The sequence below is a fragment of the Elephantulus edwardii genome, unplaced genomic scaffold, assembly GCF_000299155.1.
Source record: "Elephantulus edwardii isolate Elephantulus edwardi_28Jun2011 unplaced genomic scaffold, EleEdw1.0 scaffold00237, whole genome shotgun sequence".
NCBI classification, from domain to species: Eukaryota; Metazoa; Chordata; class Mammalia; order Macroscelidea; family Macroscelididae; genus Elephantulus; species Elephantulus edwardii.
Window position 1 is genome coordinate 3,469,425 of NW_006399987.1, and position 17,829 is coordinate 3,487,253.

A 17,829-nucleotide genomic window follows, 5' to 3' on the forward strand; every position below is an offset into this window, starting at 1 on the left:
TGGCTCCTTGGAGGCAAGGATTCTGAGGCTTTGTCTAACATACTTTGAACATGTTGCAAGGAGGGACCAGTCCTTGGAGAGGGACATCATGCTTGGGAGAGTGGAGGGACAGCACAGGAGGGGAAGACCCTCTATGAGGTGGATTGATTCAGTGACTGGGGTAATCCAGATGGGTGTGTCAGAGACAGTGAGATTGGCACAGGATAGAGCAGGGTTTAAGGCTGTTGTACATAGGGTCACTATGAGTTGCAAGTAACGTGACAGCACGTAACAACAGCAACAACTCTTGGAGGGGCTAGACCATAGCAAATGACGTCATTCTGGGAAAGGTAGAGAGTCAGAGAAAGGGGGGGGAACTGCTAGCTGGTGGATTGACACAGTGACTCCAACAATGGGCTTGAATATATCTGAGATTGTGAGGAAGGGACAGGGTAGGGAAACTCTTCCATCTGTTCATACGGTCGCTGTGTTGCTGTGGACTCAACGGCCTCTAACAACAACAACAACAGATATACAAGGAAGGAGAGAAATCAGGCAAAGAAAGAAGTTAAAGCTATCTCAACACACCCCAAGTCCTGCTTTAAGAAAATATTTGTGTGATGATTATTATTTCTATAATGATTCTTTTTTTACAATGACTTATTTTAAAAAGTGTTTGTTATTTGAGGGAACGGTTGCAGGGCAAACTCGTTTTGCATTCAATTTTAGTATATGTGCTGCCGAAGTGAGCACTCGTTTTGCATTCAATAATTCACATTGTTGCTGTTGCTACTGTGTACCATTGAGTCAGAAGGGACCCAGAGCTGACCCTCCGGTGAGTTTTTAGAGGCCATAAATCTCATGGGAAGAGATTGCTCATCTGTCTCCTACAGAGCAACTAGTGGATTGAAGTGTGAGCCTTCGGGATGGCAGCGCAGATTCTTGCCAGCTCCAGGCCACCAGAGCTCTCTACATATATATTTTCTCATTGTATTGATCGTGGCTGTTGTTATGTGCCATCAAGTCGCCTGTGACTCATAGTGACCCTATGTACAACAGCTCTAAAGTCTTCCCTGTCCTGAGACGGTCTCACTGACTCTGACTCACCTAACCCCTTTGCCCCAGTCACTGTATCAATCCATCTCATCCGGGGCGTGCCTTTCCTGCACTGTCCCTCCACCCTTCCGAGTATGATGTCCTTCTCCAAGGACCGGTCCCTCCTGGCCACATGCCCAAAATATATGTGACAGAGCTTCAGAATCCTAGCCTCCAAGAAGAAACTTGGTTTCACTCTCTCCAAGACAGACTTGTTTTCCTTGGAAGCTCATGCTATGTTTAAGACTCTTCTCCAGCACCACAACTCAAAGGCATCAATTCTTCTTCTATCATACTTATTCATTGTCCAGCTCTCTGATGCATAGCAAGTCATTGCAAAGACCATGGACTGGATCAGGTGCACCTTACTCTCTGGACTGACATTGATTCTCAATACCCTGGAAAGGTCCCTAACAGCAGATTTTTTTTAATTTTTTAATTAATTTTAATGAAAGTTTACAAAGATGTAGGGTTTCCATTCATTCATTGTTGCACTTCTCCCTGCCCATCCCCTCCCCCTCCCCCCAATTCACTCTTCTTCTTGAAAACAAAAAGAAAAATTCTTTCATTGTTATACAATCCCTACCCCCCAAGTAAACTCCACTGGGTAGCATACATTCTGGACTCTGTCATGACAATGATACCTAATCACATATCCCTTTTAAACAGTTCTCTTCCTCATCTGTTTCAATGCAGCATACATCATTCCTCCCCTCCTTCTCTGCCTTCCCTCAACCCTGATGTCAGTCCCGTTTTACAACAGTGACCCTATGCAATATTTGCCCTTTTGTGACTGAGATATTTCACTCAGCATAATATCCTCCAGGGTCACCCATTTTGTATAATATTTTAGTAGTTCCTTGTTTTTCAATGCAGCGTGGTATTCCATTGTGTGAATATAACAGAGCTTCTCTATCCATTCATTTGTTGATGGGCACTTGGGTTGTTTCCAGCTCTTTGCTATTGCGAACAAAGCCATGATAAACATGGGTGTACATATATCTGCTTGGGTGGCAGTTCTGGTTTCTTTAGGGTAAATTCCCAGTAGTGGAATTGCTGGGTCAAATGGTATTTCTATTTGCAACTTTTTGAGAAAGCGCCATACTGCCTTCCATAGTGGCTGCACCATTTTAAACTCCCACCAACAGTGATTAAGGGTTCCAGTTTCTCCACAACATCACCAGTATTTGATGTTTGCTATTCTGTTAAATTTTACTATTCTTATTGGGGTGAGACAATATCTCATAGTTGTTTTGGTTTGCATCTCTCTTAGAGGTAGGGATTTTGAACATTTCTTCATGTGTTTGTTAGCCATCTGAATGTCTTCTTTGGTGAAGTGTCTGGTCAGATCCTGTGCCCATTTTTTAACTGGGCTATTTATCTTTATCTTCTTGTGGTGCTCAAGTATTTTCTAAATTCTAGATAAAAGTCCTTTATCATTACCAAACATTTTTTCCCAGTCTGTGGCTTCCCTTTTTACCCTGTTGGAGAAGTTTTTGGATGTGTATAGGAATTTGATTCTTATAAGGTTCCGTTCATCTATTTTATCCTCGCCTGGTTGTCCTAACAGCAGATTGACCTAGTGCAATTCACCTTTTGATTTCCTGAATAATTCCTGTAGTGGAACAGCACACACCCCACTTCTTCCTGTTTCTCCTTTTCTTACGTGCCATTTTCCTACTCCTGCCTGTCTTCTGAGCTTTACCCCTGGGCAAATACTGCCCTTTTGCTCTGGTTGATTGTTCTAGGAAATGCATACCTCCAGGATATTGTTCCGTTTCTAAGCCTGTGGATGGATTAATGAGCCGCGTCATACGTGACAGAGTGGAACTGGGCTCCATGGAGTTTAAATGGCTGGTTTTTCTGAAGTAGTTTGCCAGGTCTTCCTTTTGAGATCCTTTTGGTTAACAGACCAACACATTATCTATTTGTCTCACTCAGAAACTATCAGAAACTACTAGCAGCTTTATGCTCTTGGTAAGTGCCGCTGAGACAACTCTGATTCCTAGTGAACAATCCGAGCCCTGCCAGTCCTGTGCCCGCCTCACCATCTCTGACCTACTCCTCTCTCTCACTGACCCCTCCATTTTTTTAAGCATTAGGGAGGATAGAAGGAGAATTGACGCCTTTGAGCTGTGGTGCTGGAGAAGAGTACTGAATGTACCATGGACTGCCAAGAAAACAGATTCATCCTGGAGAGGGTTAAACCAGGTTGCTCCTTGGAGGCAAGGATTCTGAGGCTTTGCCTGACATACTTTGGACATGTTGCAAGGAGAGACAGGTCTTTAGAGAGGGACATCATGCTGGGCAGAGTGGAGGGACAGCGCAGGAGGGGAAGACTCTCTATGAGGTGGATTGATTCAGTGACTGGGGTAATCGGGATGGGTGTGTCAGAGGCAATGAGATTGGCACAGGATAGAGCAGGGTTTAGGGCTGTTGTACACAGGGTCGCTATGAGTCGCAAACAACTCGATGGCACATAACAACAACAACAATCCCTTTCCAAGGATTGACCCCTCCTGACAATACTGCCCCCCAAATATCTTTGCCTTCTTTTGACATTCCATGGGATGTTCAGTGCTCTTCCTCAACACCACAGCTCAAAGGCATCAATTCTCCTGTCATCCTTAGTCACTGTCCAGCTCTCAGATGCATCATAAGTGGTTGAGAAGGCCGTGCCTTAAACAAGGTGCACCTTAGTTTTTACACTGATATCGTTCCCCCTTAACACCTTTGAGAGAAACTTGACAAGAGATTTTTTTTCCAATTCCCATGTCCTTTGATTTCTTGACTGCTGGCACCAAGGGTGCCGACTGGGGGGACTCAAGAAGACCATTAACAACTTCAATATCTCTATGTACCATGACGTTGCTTCTTGTCCCAGTGGCAAGGATTTTTGTCTTCTTGATGTTGAGATGTAATCCATAGTGAAGCCTGTAGTCTTTGATCTTCTACAGCAAACATTTCTTTTCACAGTTGTCAATGGGTGACACTGGTTTTCTGCTCGCTTCTGAGTCACTTATTTCGAATGCCCTTGATGTCCACACAGTTTTGTCAGTGTAGAACAGGCCAGAGGGTATTCGTCCCTTCTTCATTTACACAGACTAGTGTGTTGAGCGGCGGCTTTGGGAGGCTGGAACACATTCGGAGGTGCCTGGCGGGGAGAGGCCAGAGTTGGTGCGTGACCCTGAAGGGCAGCTTCGGAGAAGGGGCACCCAGAGCTGGACCCCTCCCTTGCTCAGCACAGAAGGCCGCACTTCCTCCAGTGGCAGCCAGAGGGCGCGCGAGGCCAGGGTCTGGGCCACAGCCCGCGGGCGCACAGACCCCTCTGCCTCTGGTTGTGTGTGACATTAGGCTAGGCGACCCCCCAGCCTTCTGCCCTTGTAGGGTAGATTAAGCACTGGTCTGCTGACCTGAAGGTCGGCAGTTCGACTCTACCAGCCACTCTGATGGAGAGGGTAACATAACAGTCTGCTCCCAAGCTTTGGAAACCCTGCACCACGAGACAATTCTGCCCTGTCCTATGACATCGCTCAAGGTCTGAATTTATTCACTGGGTTTGTTGTTTTGTTATGTGCCATCAGTCACTTGCGACTCTATGTACAAAAGCCCCAAACGCTGCTCTATCCTGTGCTAACCTCTCTGTCTCCGACACACTCCCATCACAGAATCGATCCATCTCATTGAGGATCTTCCTCTCCTTCGCTGCCCCTCCACTCTCCCAAACATGATGTCCCTCTCTGAGGGACATGATGCCTCTTCTTGCAACATGCCCAAAGTATGTCAGATGAAGCTTCAGAATCCTTGACTCCAAGGAACATTACGGCTTCACCCTCTCCAGGACAAACCTGTTTGTTCTCCTAGCAGTCCATGGTATAGTCAACACTCTTCTCCAGCACCACAGCTCAAAGGCATCAATTCTCTTTCTATCATCCCTAATAACTGTCCTACTCTCCAATGTATAGCCTGCAATTGCGAAGATTATAGCTGGATCAGGTGCACCTTAGTCTCCGGCCTGACGTCATTGCTCTTCAGTACTCTTGAGAGGTCCCTCACAGCTGACTTTTCCAACGCAATTCATCTCTTGATTTTCTGGCTGCTGTTACTAAGAGTCCTTCTGTACTAGTCAGATCCAATTTGAAGGTATACAAAGACACTGGGTTTAGACCAGGATTTATACCACCACGTTCCCTCCCTACTCTATACCCAGACTCACCTTCCTTGGCATGTTTTCAGCCCTCTGACCTTCTCACTCACTGGCGGCCCAGTGGGAACTGACCCACAGCTGACTCTCCAGCTGGTTTTCAGGGGCTATAAATTGCACAGTAAGCGATTATCCATCTTTGTCCCACGAAGCCCCTGGTGAATCCAAACCACATGCTTTTGTGTGGGCAGCCCACCTCCCTATGGAATAGACAGCCAACACTCACTGTCTTCCTCAGTGCCCTTCCCAACTCACTCTTGTCCCCCCATTCCCTGCCTTCCCCTGACCACATCTTCCCAGCCCTCTCCTGCCCTTCTCAGCTTCCCCCCCAAACTCCTCATTTGCTTGCCCTCTTTTTTCACCCCCGCCCCCTTTGAGGCCCTCTGTCGCTGGCTCTGAGGCTCCTTCTTCCACATGCACTTTGTTTTAGAGAAAGCTGCAGAAGGCCACGCTCCTGACTGGTGAAGGTGTGGTGGGCACAGATGACCGTCTCATGATTCGACCTGGGAACTTGAGCGTCTGAAACACGTGGCTTGTCCACACCTCCAACTCACGGGAGCCCCGTGTGTGTAAAGCAGAACTGCAGAAACTCCAGAGAGTTTCCCTTTGGGAAGTGGGTTGCCAGTCCTTTCTTCCTGGTGCCTTTGGATGGGTGCAAGCCGCCAACTCTCTGGCTAGTAGACAAGCCCTTAACCTTTTTGTGCCATCCAGGCATCCCTTTGTCAAAAAAGAAATCAATCCATTAAAGTGTGTGAGCTGTTTCCTCTCTCGGCATGGAGCCTGGCTCACTCATAGCAGCTACAGAAAACCTTTACTCTGTAAGACCTGGACACACACAGCCCAGGCCCCAGCCCAGAGCTGGACAGGGCAGTGCTGGGCTGCACCATGTGGCTCCTGTACTTGAGGGGGTAGGGCCAAAGGGGTGAGAACCTGTTCTGGGGGCCCCTCAATATCCCATGCACTTTTTTTTTTGCCCCTAAATATCAGCTCGACCTCTATCATCGCTAAGAAGAGCCCAGAGCTGACGACACATGGCCTTGAGAACATTGCTTTACAGTTAGTGCTGAGCAGGGATACGGACAGGTTCACTGTCTTTGAGTCTGTCCTCAAAGTCTCACGGTGTGTGGGGGGGCACTCACAGGTTCCCTTCTTTGTGTCTCTCTTGGGGTTTCAAAGCCCAGCCTTGGACCTGCTTCCCTTTGGCCTGGGCTTCTCCTACCGCATGGAGAATGATGGGTCAACGTGTGGGCTGAGGTTTGGGGGGCCATTGCACGTAGCTAGACTCTTGCTTCATTAGTCCTTTTTGTTTTTCATTTGGATCACACTTTTATTCTCATTTTGAGACTTGAGTGCTAAAAAATAACCCCACAAAACCCCATCTAAATCAAAGTAAGAGAACTTACACACACACACACACACACACACACACACACACACACCCCATGGGCCCTTTTTCTAAATAATGTATTTCTGTTGTTGAGGCTGTTACACAGCAGCACAGACATCAATTCAACGGCTTCTCCAGGACAATTGACAGTTCTGGCTCCTTTCTTCACATTGAACTCTCATTCTCACTCTTCTTCTCTGAGCTCTTCTTCCCCCATTGACTTAAATTCCCTTCTCAGCCCTGAGTTTGTCTAATCTTTCCAGCTGCTGTTGTCACTCTGAGTCATGGGCTTCCTTTTTCATTCATTTCCTGTCATATTGTGGAGCACCTACTTGGTGCCAGACCCTGGGGTCGAAGTAACCGTAAACAGGACACCCTGCTAGAGGCTCAGTACTAGCGGGAGGCATCCACCATAGACTGGTCAGTGCACAGCACCACAGCACCAATTCCTGGTGGCTTCTGGGGCTGACACGTCCTGTCTTTTCTCCACCCCCAGGGTGGCCTGTTTGCAGGGTGCTGAGTCACCAGGGACAGTGTGGGACCCCCTGCTTTACTTGCCAGCATCCAATTGTGATGTGACAAAGGCTAGTGACTGAGGCAGAGCAGCCTGGACAGAGAGGGGCAGAGCAGGTCAGCTTCAGTGTCCTCCTCCCTGGACCCCTGACATCTTGGGAAGCAGTGGCCCTGCTCCCTAAGAAGATGCTGACTTAACCGTTTCCCCCGGGGGCATCCCTGTCTCACCAGCATGGGTGAAGCACACACTTCTTATTCTTCCCTGAAGAAGCTGCTATTATTTCTCAATGGCTCTGTGGTTGTAAGTATGTCACAACCACAGTCCCCTTCCTCCACCACCGGTTCCCTCAAAGACAGAAATAAGTTGATCCAAATTCACTGGCCTCCCAACTCTGGGGTCCCCAGGGCGTCAGGAAGGATGTAGGGCAGACTGAGGAGGGGGGTGCTGGAAGCCGGAGGCTGGGGCTGCTGCCAGCAGCTGGGGCTGTACCAGCGGCTTGGGTTCAGACTCTTCCTGGGGCTTTCAGGCAGCTTGGGCTCTGCGGGCACAGCCTGGGTCCCCATCCACGCCCTGCACAAAGTCGGGGACTCGAGGGCTGGGGAGGAGGCATTCATTTTCCTGATCCCTTCAAGTTTTCAAAATGTTTTGAAATTTTCTTAACCACCAAAGGAACTTGAAAGCACATCCATTGTTAACGTAATTGTTTTCACTGTAGAACAGTGTAAAGAGAGGTTTCTAAGGAAAATGAGGAAATGAACTGTCACTCCTCATTCTGTCAGTGTGGGCCTGGTGGCTCGGTGAATAAAGCATCCCACGGCTCACTGAGAGGTCAGCAGTTTGAAGCCACTACTTGGCAGTCTTTGTTCCCAGCTAGTCTGGCCAGCGCACCCCTCTGGGACAATTCTACTCTGTGGACATTAGGAGTCAGATTCTACCTGGGGCCATCCTGCCCACTAGCTGTAACTTTCTAATGTGGACGTTAAATGTAGTTTGCACCTGTCATGTATTATTAGGACATTATATGTATAATCCTATTATATGATTCATTTTATTAATCACCTAATAAATGTTATCATAAACCCACAACCCCAAGTCCATTCTGACTCATAGCAGCCCTCTGCTGAGTTTCTGAGACTGTAAATCTTTACCGGCGGAGATTCCCATGGAGCAGTTGACAGGTTCGAACCACTAACCTTCAGATTAGCAGCCACTGCACCACCAGAGCCTCTTATATATAATCAACTCAGCTCAGCTCACTACCATCAAGTCAGTTCCAGCTCCTAGACCTCCGCCCTGTTTCTTTATGGGAGGAGACGGCTTCATTGCTCTCCTGCAAGGCGGCTGGTGGAGTCCAGCTGCTGACCTCAGTGAACTGTCCACAGAACTGTGCTGAGAGCGCGGCAGTCCTTGAGTATTAGACAGGGACCAGGATGTGACAGCCTCATCTGTTGTTTTATAAATTGAGGGTTATTGGGACACAACCACACTAATTTGTTACACAGGCTCAGTCTTTGCTGTCCAGGTACGGTGCCTGAGCTGAGTCATTTCAGTATGCAGCGGATAACCTTCAGAGTATTTGCTACCTGGAGTTTATCAGGGGAAACAAACCAACCTCTGCATCCTCATCCGACAGCATCATTTTAAGTAACTGCCTAGAATCCCATTGCTGGGTTTGGCATACATACCTACCCCATCTGCAGTCAGTGCTGCCTGCTTCAAGTATTTCTGATGTTTTGTTGTTAAACATACTGTTCTAACAAGGATCCGTGGACTTCCTGGCACTGGTGTGTACCCCTGATCATTCCCCTCAAGACCAATTTCTAGAAATAGACTTTCGGAGTGTAGGGTTTATTGGCAAACTCTTTAACATTTTCAATAACAATTCCCAAGTGCCCCCACTAGCAACATATGTGGTCATTCTTTCTCTACATCTTTGCCAGCTCCAAGTGTTGACATTTTTTAAGCGCTTGTGCTGATTTTCTTGGCTTTTGCTCCATCTACCTTCCCCTTCATGAGTTCTATTGCCCATAAGTAACTCACTAACAGACTGTTTCTCTTTCCTGATTTTTGGTTCTCAGGTGTCAGGAGTGCTCCTGATTGGCCTGAGTTCCTGCGTCAACAAAAATGTTGAATTGACGAGGGCCCTTGGCCTGTCGGCCACATACCTCCTTCACTTTGGCTGCCTGTGTTCGGTGATGGGATGCATCACAGTGCTGCTTGGCGTGGCTGGGTGGTACGGAGCCGCCAAAGAGAGCAGACGCGCTCTCTTGTTCGTAAGTCTGAGCTGCACACAGATCCTTTCATTGCACATATAGAATTACAAACACCTTGATCCACTTCCCTTATACCCAACTTTGTTTATGGTATCCCTGGTGTACTTCTCTCTTAATGGGGTATCTAGTTTAGAATTATCTCCCCTAATCAAAGTTATAAACATAAGAAAACCCTAGATTTCCCTCCCTCAGATAATTGAAAATTTTTCTTACTTTTAGCCTTTGAGAGTTGAATTGTGCATGTGGTGTGAGGTTGGACTCTGGCCCTCACCCTTTGGGCAGGATAGTGGCGTCTTCAGAGCTACTGTTCCTAGGCCACTGTGAGCTGTGGTCAGCTCAAAGACCTGTATCAGGTGTGTGATACGTGGTCCTACGCACAGATTGTCCCATCGGGTCCCCCTGTCTGCACAAATCTCCATTTTGCTGGGGTCTGTTCTATGTGTGCCGCTCTGTTCCATCAGTGCATCTGTCTGTTCTTCACGGCGGCATAGTGGTAAGAAGCTGCCCTGTAATCTCAAAGGCACATGGGTCGAATCCACCAGCTGCTCGGCGGGAGAAGGATGGACACTCTCTTCCCAAGCTATTAACTGCCTCTGAAAACCCGCCAGAGGGTCAGCTCTGGGTCGGTTCTGATATGATGGTATGCAACAACAACAACAGTGCAAAATTAGGGAACAAACCACAAGATCATTCCTCCTCCCTGACACCTAGTCCAAGTGGAAGACTCCCCAAGCCACCTTCAGAGGAGGACTCACACAACACGCAACATAAAAGTACTTAAAAGCACAGCTTATTTGCTCATTGCTGCTGTGGAATTGATGGCAACTCCAGGACCCCACGTTCAACATGAGGAAACCCTGTCTGGGCCTGCGTCATCCCCACAGTCACTACTGTACTGGATCCCACTCGTCCAGCCTCTGCCTCGATCCATCTCATTGAAGGTCTTCCTCTTCCTCAATGACCCTCTGCTTGAAGCGTCCTTCTGGAGGGACTGGCTGTGTGATACTCACGGTCAAGACGTGTTAGAGAGAAAGACTACAGATTAAAATCAGCTACGTGAAGACACACACACGGACAAGAGTCCAGGAAAGTTCTACGTGGTGTTTCCAGCCGACCTCCCCCACCTGAGTCACCAACAGAGATAACTTTCCTAGGAACACGGATGAGTGTCACCACCCGGAAGTGTCACTCGATCCCTGGTGGCCTTGTTTTATGAGGGCTTGGTCATGTTAAGACTGATGAAACTGACCACAGTCATCAGTCCCTTGAAAGTTGAGGTGACACTGCATAACCCAAAGTGTCCGCCACAGATCACATCTGTGTTAAACCATCTGGGTGACCTCAAATCCCCAAATAAACAACCACACTCTTGTGAGTCGTGACATTTCATGGACGCCGCCGTGCAGGATATTAGAGCAGTGCTCAGATCTCTTTGGGTCAAGGTTTAGCCCTCGCCAACACCCTCCATAGAGCAGCAGGGTTAGATTCCACACTACGCAGGTGAAGTATAGAAGTTTCCAGCATGATCTTACAGCTAGTGTGTCATGGATTTTAACTGTCCTAGCTTGGAAGCAGGAGTGGCATCCACTTCTGGAATAGCTTGCCTCTGGAAACCCTATGATGTTGGAGAAACAAAGAAAGTTATACAAGTGTTCAGGTCTTTCGTTCATAGGGTTGTTATGAGTTGTCTATGATTCGACAGCACTTAACAACAACAACACACCTTCAGACCGTGGTCTTTCCAATCATTTGCATGCATCTGACAGCTGGATAATGAACAAGTATGACAGAAGAAGAAGAAGAAATTATGCCTTTGGACCATTATGTTGGAGAAGAGTATTGACTATTCCATGGACTGCTAAAAGAACAAACAGATCTGTGTTGGAGAAAGTGCAGCCAGAGTGCTTCTTGGAGGCAAGGATGATGAAGCTATGTCTCACATGCTCTGTTTGGGCATGTTGCTAGGGAAAGCTGTTCCTTAATGAAGGACATCATGCTTGCAAAGGTGGGGGGATGGCAAAAGAGAGGAAGATTCTCCACCAGATGGACTGACACAGTGACTGCAGCAACAGGCTTGAGTATGTCAGAGATGATGAGGATGGCACAGGATAGGGCAGTGTTGCTGTCTGTTCACCGGCAACTTGACAGCAACACCCCGATGGGAGTAAGTGTTGCAATCCACAACCCTTTTTCCTGGGAGAAATGAACATCAAGAGACAAACACACACATAAGACAAGACAGGACTGCAGCAAAGAAACACACACTCACAAACACAGGACAAGAACTTCATACCCCTAGGCCTGGCTCGTTTGTTATTTTATAATCATCCAAAAACAGTCTACGTGCAGGCACTGATGATTTGGGGGAAAACTTATTTATCAGAAACTAGACTTGTTTAGACTTGCTTAGCACAGAATATTCTCATGGAATCTTTCTTGCTTCCATATCTCTGTTTACCAGAAGATATAAGACTATGCCTTGGAAAGAGGAATATTCTTGGACCTCGTATGCAAGTGACCAAGGTCCCCATCTGTATGCAGATTCAAGGACACATTCCTCTCCCACTCCCCATTCAGATTGAGGAAGGCCAAAGAGACATCTGTGTGCAGACTGTTTCTTTATTAACCCTTTTTGGCTCCTTCAAGCAAGCACGACAGAAATACACCACTCCAATAGAGGATCAGAGAGTCAATCCAGCTCAATTTTAATGGGAGCTGCACTGCACTTATATACACAGGAAGGAAGGATAGGGTGGGATTACAGACATGGGGCATGTGGATTGGTTAGGAGAACCTCAGCCTCGTGTGGACAACTCCCAGTTCAACAGATGCAGCAGCCGTCTTCCCAGGTGGCGAGCTTTCTCAAGCCAATACAGCCAAACACAGGGGAGCTTTCTCTACCCCGTATTAAAGGCCATTGGGAGGCTTACACTTATCTGGAGCTTAGGCGATCTGTCCTGGCCAGAGGCCCTCCCTTCCTCCCCAACATTCTGCAACAGGGCAGGATTCAGATCTGTTGTTCATAGGGTCGCCATGGGTCATGCTCAACTCAACAGTACCAAACAACAACAATGCCTGTCAAAGGATAATGAAACTCTGACTCACACACCTTGGGCATTTTGCTAGGAGAGGTGAAACCTTGGAGACCTCATGCTTGGAAAGGTGGAGGGTCAACGGAAGAGAGGAAGGCCCTCAGTGAGATGAATCGACACTGTGACTGCAGCAAAGGGCTTGAGTGAGTCAGAGATCGTGATGATGGCACAGGATAGGACAGGGGCCAGATCTGTTGTTCAGATGGTCACTATGTGTGGTCCTCTACTCGACAGCACCTAACAACAACAGTGCTTGCCATCAAGAGAGACCAGTCCCGGGAGAAAGACATCATCCTGGGTGAAGTTGAGAGTCAGTGACAAGGAACTGGAGGCACAGAGTGGCTGTCATAATGCGCTGAACCCCGGGAAGGCCTGTGAAGAGAGTGTGGACAGCGGGGCTCGGTTCTGTGGTACGGAACTGACTCAGCGGCACCCAACAACACCAACACATCCTCACACGGTTGTGGCTACACAGTTCCCAGCCTCCTAGTCCCATCGAGCCTTCTTTCTTCTCCAGTAGGAAGGACCCCAGACTCTTATTTGCATAGTCCCCAGGCTTAACCGGGCTCTAGCATCTACTGTTTCCCCTTCTCCACTGCCTTGCTGTGAATCTCCATTTCTCTCTGGGACTCAGGTGGACTCATCGTCCAGAACACTGCAGATCCCAAATGTCAAACTCACACCTGGCGCACCCTCCCCTCCCTCCAAACTCCACCTGCTCCGTTCCTCTGCCTTCATTACTTTAAAATGTATCAATGCTGCCTACAACGCTTCCTATCACCAGAGATGGGACGTGGACACTATTCCATCCACATATTAACGTGGGGTGCTCACTCTGACCTCACCACGCCCAGTCCATCCGCAGATCCACAGGCTTTACCCTCAGCATCTCTCCCTCCGAGACCTCTAAGACCTCACTCAGAAAAACAAAGTCTGCACACCCATGTTTATTGCGGCTTTGTTCGCAATAGCAAAGGGCTGGAAACAACCCAAGTGCCCATCAGCAAATGAATGGACACAATGCAACACTATGCTGCATGGAAAAACAAGGAAATCATTAAATATTATGCAAAATGGATGACCCTGGAGGACATTATGCTGAGTGAAATATCTCAGTCATAAAAGGACAAATATTGCATAGGGCCACTGTAGTAAAACGGAACTGACATTAGGGTTGAGGGAAGACAGAAAAGGAGGGGAGGAATGATGTATATTGCATTGAAACAGATGAGGGAGAGAACTGTTTAAAAGGGACATATGATTGGGTATTCTTGTCATTACAGAAGTCCAGAGTGAAGGCTGCATAGTGGAGTGGACTTGGGAGGGAGGGATTGCATAACAATGCAATAGTTTTTCTTTCCTTTCAAGGAAAAAAGTGAATTGGGGGAGGAGGGGGTGGGGACTGGAAACCCTAAGTCTCTATAAACTTTCATTAACATTAATTTTTAAAAAAGTCCTTTTGAGGATGTTGGGGAGCCCTGGGGTGCTGGAGGCAGAGGCAAGGTGTGCCATGACTCACGTGCACACAGGTGTCCTCTAGCTGCTGTGAGGAGGACAGACTGTGGAGGGCCAGGGTGAGAGCCAGGGTGAGGGTGGAGGGGCTCATCCAATGGGGGATGACGGGCTGGACCAGGAAGATGGGGGTGGGGGTTGAATGGAGTGAGTGAATTCAAGATAAACCTGAGGTTGGACTGGTGGCAGCTGAGACGTGAGTCACTTGTCTGGGACTCCCCCAGTTGTCAAGTCCTGAATGGATATTTGCCCCTTGGGCTGTGAGGATTCCAGCTATGGAGGTTTCACATCATAAGGTGGGGTAAACTCAGCCCTCGGCCAGGCTGGTGACCAAGATCCTTTTAAAAGTGAAAGTCCAGATTATCAGACAGACTTTAACAATAATACAGAAGCTACACAGAGGACTCAACATCAAGAAAACAAGGATTCTCACCACTGGACCAATTGGCAGCATCAGTATGGATGGCGAAGAGATTGAGATTGTACACAGCTTTAGTTTGCTTGGCTCCACAGTCAACACTCTTCATACCAGCAGACAGAAAATCAAGAAATTAATTGCATTGGGAAAGTCAGCTGTGGGGGATCTCTCAAGCGTACTGAAGAGCAATGATGTCAGGCTGGAGACTAAGGTGCACCCGATCTTCGCAGTTACGTGCTATGCATTGGAGAGTTGGACAGTGACTAAGAATGACAGAAACATAATTGATGCCTTTGAGCTGTGGTGCTGAAGAAGAGTGTTGAATATACCATGAACTGTTAGGAGAACAAACAGGTTTGGCCTGGAGAGGGTGAAGCTGGGCTGCTCCTTGGAGTCAAGGATTCTGAAGCTTCATCTGACATACTTTGGGCATGTTGCAAGGAGGGACCAACCCTTGGAGAGGGACATCATGTTTGGGAGGGTGGAGGGATGGCACAGGAGAGGAAGACCCTCAATGAGATGGATTGATTCTGTGATTGGGGTGGTGGGAATGAGTTTATAGGAGACTTGGAGGTTGGCACAGGATAGAGCAGGGTTTAGGACTTTTGTACATAGGGACACTATGAGTCGCAAGCAACTTGACGGCACATAACAACAAAAACAACACAGAGCGTGCGTGAATGGAGGACAGGGAGCTGACCTGGCTTTGCCTGTGTGGTTCCAAGAGGTTTCAGAGTCCCTTGAGACCCCTTTAAGTGTCCGCTTTTGTTGTTACCCCTCCTCAGAAGCCTCCTACGTGCAAATGAACACACACTGCTGGTTTTGCACCATCCTAACTGCGTCACAGTTTGATTCCTTCCACCCTAAGGAGCTTGTCATTTGCAACACTGGCAGACAACATTTCACTGCTCTCCATGAGTTTTTCAGCTCTTTTTTCCCCCTTTGTATTGTTATTTGCATGAAAGTTTACAAATCAGTTCTCCATTCAGCAACTAATAGACATTATGACACTGACTAACATCCCCACATTGCTGCACCACTCTTCCCATTTCCTACCTGTGTTTCCCATGTCCACTCTTCCTTCTCTCCTCTCCCTTCCTGCCTTCTGAACTGTATTCCAGGGCAAATGCTGCCCTTCTGACTTTATAGGGTCACTCATTCTAAGGCTTGATTGTTTTCCTCCCTGGTGTTACTCATCATAGTCTACTACACCTGCCACTCGTTCAGGTGAACTTTGAGTTACACAGGTGATTTCAGTCCCAGGTTTGATGAGTAACTGAGGGCTGTGGTCTCAGGGTTCTACCAGCCTCTATCAGATCGGTGAGCCTGGCCTTTTGAATGCTTTTTCGTTTACATTTTCTTTTCTTTGATTGTGAGCCACTTTTCAGAGCTGTCTGTTGCAGTCGCTGGGTACCATCTAGGTCTTCCGATCTCAGGGACACAGGGTCCATCAGTCATTGTTTAATAATAATAGTCTTTGCTATTCTGCACTCGTCTTTGCTTTTCTTCGTTTTTCTTTGCTCCAGGTGGAGGAGATACCAGTACTTAGTTGCACCTTGGAATCCCTGGCTAATTATTTTTTTAGCAAATCGCCGACTTCTTCCTAGCTCCAGGGTGGGAGCTCTTCTGAAATGGCCCACCGTGGAGTGACTCTGCCAGTGTTTGAAACACTGGTAACACCACTTCCAAGTCAACTATACGCAGGCCACCAAAGTATGACAAACTGACAGACAAGTGGTAGGCCTCCATTGTACAGATGGAGAAACTTGGGCCTAGAGAAGGAAATGGCTTGGCAGGGGTGTGGAATGCAAGGTCTCCCCTCAGCTTGCCAGATTCCTCATGGTTTCTTTCAGGCCTACGGGATTTAACAGGCAAGTAAGGCAACGATGATGATCCCTGGTTCTCCGTCCCCTCACCATCACCTGTGTATCTGCCTTTCTTTTTTCTTTTTTGGGGTTTTTTTAAATCTCATTTTTTACATTTTTTATTATTATTAATTTCAATGAAAATTTACAGAGACTTTGGATTTTCATTCATTAATTGTTGCACTTTTCTCCCTGCCCACTCTTCCCCCTCAGTACACTCTTTAAAAAGTAAAAGAAAAATTATTTCATTGTTTTACAATTCCTACCCCCCAAGTCCTCCACTATGCAGCCTTCATTCTGGACTCCTGTCATGACAATAATACCTAATCACATATCCCTTTTAAACAGTTTTCTCCCTCATCTGTTTCAATGCAGTATACATTATTAATCCCATCTTTCTCAGTCTCCCCCCAACCCCAAGGTGAGTCCTGTTTTACAACAGTGGCACTATGCAGTATTTGTCCTTTTGTGGCTGAGATATTTCACTCAGCATAATGTCCTCCAGGGCCACCCATTTTGAATAATATTTCATGAGTTCCTTGTTTTTCAATGCAGTGTAGTATTCCATTGTGTGAATATACCATAGCTTCTCAATCCATTCATTTGCTGGTGGGCACTTAGGTTGTTTCCAACTCTTTGCTATTGTGAACAAAGCTGTGATAAACATGTGTGTGCATATATCTGCTTGGGTGGCAGTTATGGTCTCTTTGGGGTATATTCCCAGTAGTGAAATTGCTGGTTCAAATCTCTATTTGCAACTTTTTGAGAAAGCGCCACACTGCCTTCCACAGTGGTTGCACCATATTACACTCCATCAACAGTGAATAAGGGTTCCAGTTTCTCCACAACCTTGCCAGCATTTGTTGTTTGCTGTTCTGTTAAATTTTGCTATTATTACTGGGGTGAGATGATCTCTCACAGTTGTTTTGATTTTCATCTCTCTTAGAGCTAGGGATTTTGAACATTTCTTCATGTGCTTGTTGGTCATCTGAATGTCTTCTTTGGTGAAGTGTCTGTTCATATTCCTGTGCCCATTTTTCAACTGGGTTGTTTACCCTTATCTTGTTGTAGTGGGATCTGCCTTTCTTGTTGTCACTCCCAGCCTCCTCTCCCTCCCATGCTTCTCCTAGGGCCCCAAACCCCTGCACCCCACCTCTACCTCATCCTACAAGATCCCATGCAAGAAACACCCAGAAGGTGCTAAAATGGGATCCCCAGAACACTGCCCTGACCAGCTCCCCCCACTTCAGGAAATTAACACTTCAGAAGGAATAAAAAACCCAGCCCATGCAGCTTCCCAGGTATGATGTTTGTCCCTACTCTCAGGCAAGGGAACCCAAGGACAGCGCTGAGCCTGTATGGCCTGTGGTGGGGATGGAGGACAGCACTGAGCTGAGTGGCCTGTGGTGGGGACCGAGGACAGCACTGAGCTGAGTGGCCTGTGGTGGGGACTGAGGACAGCACTGAGCTGAGTGGCCTGTGGTGGGGAC

General features: G+C 47.4%; 1 protein-coding gene across 1 annotated transcript in view; it reads left to right on the forward strand.

Moving 5' to 3' along the window:
* Nucleotides 1-7,410: 7,410 nt before the first annotated feature.
* Nucleotides 7,411-17,829, forward strand: part of TSPAN16 (tetraspanin 16) — a 23,033-nt gene continuing 12,614 nt past the window's right edge. Inside the window, exons 1-2 of the mRNA XM_006898853.1 lie at nucleotides 7,411-7,479; nucleotides 9,258-9,452. Of these exons, the coding sequence (XP_006898915.1) occupies nucleotides 7,411-7,479; nucleotides 9,258-9,452 (264 nt within the window). The remainder of the gene's footprint in view (nucleotides 7,480-9,257; nucleotides 9,453-17,829) is intronic.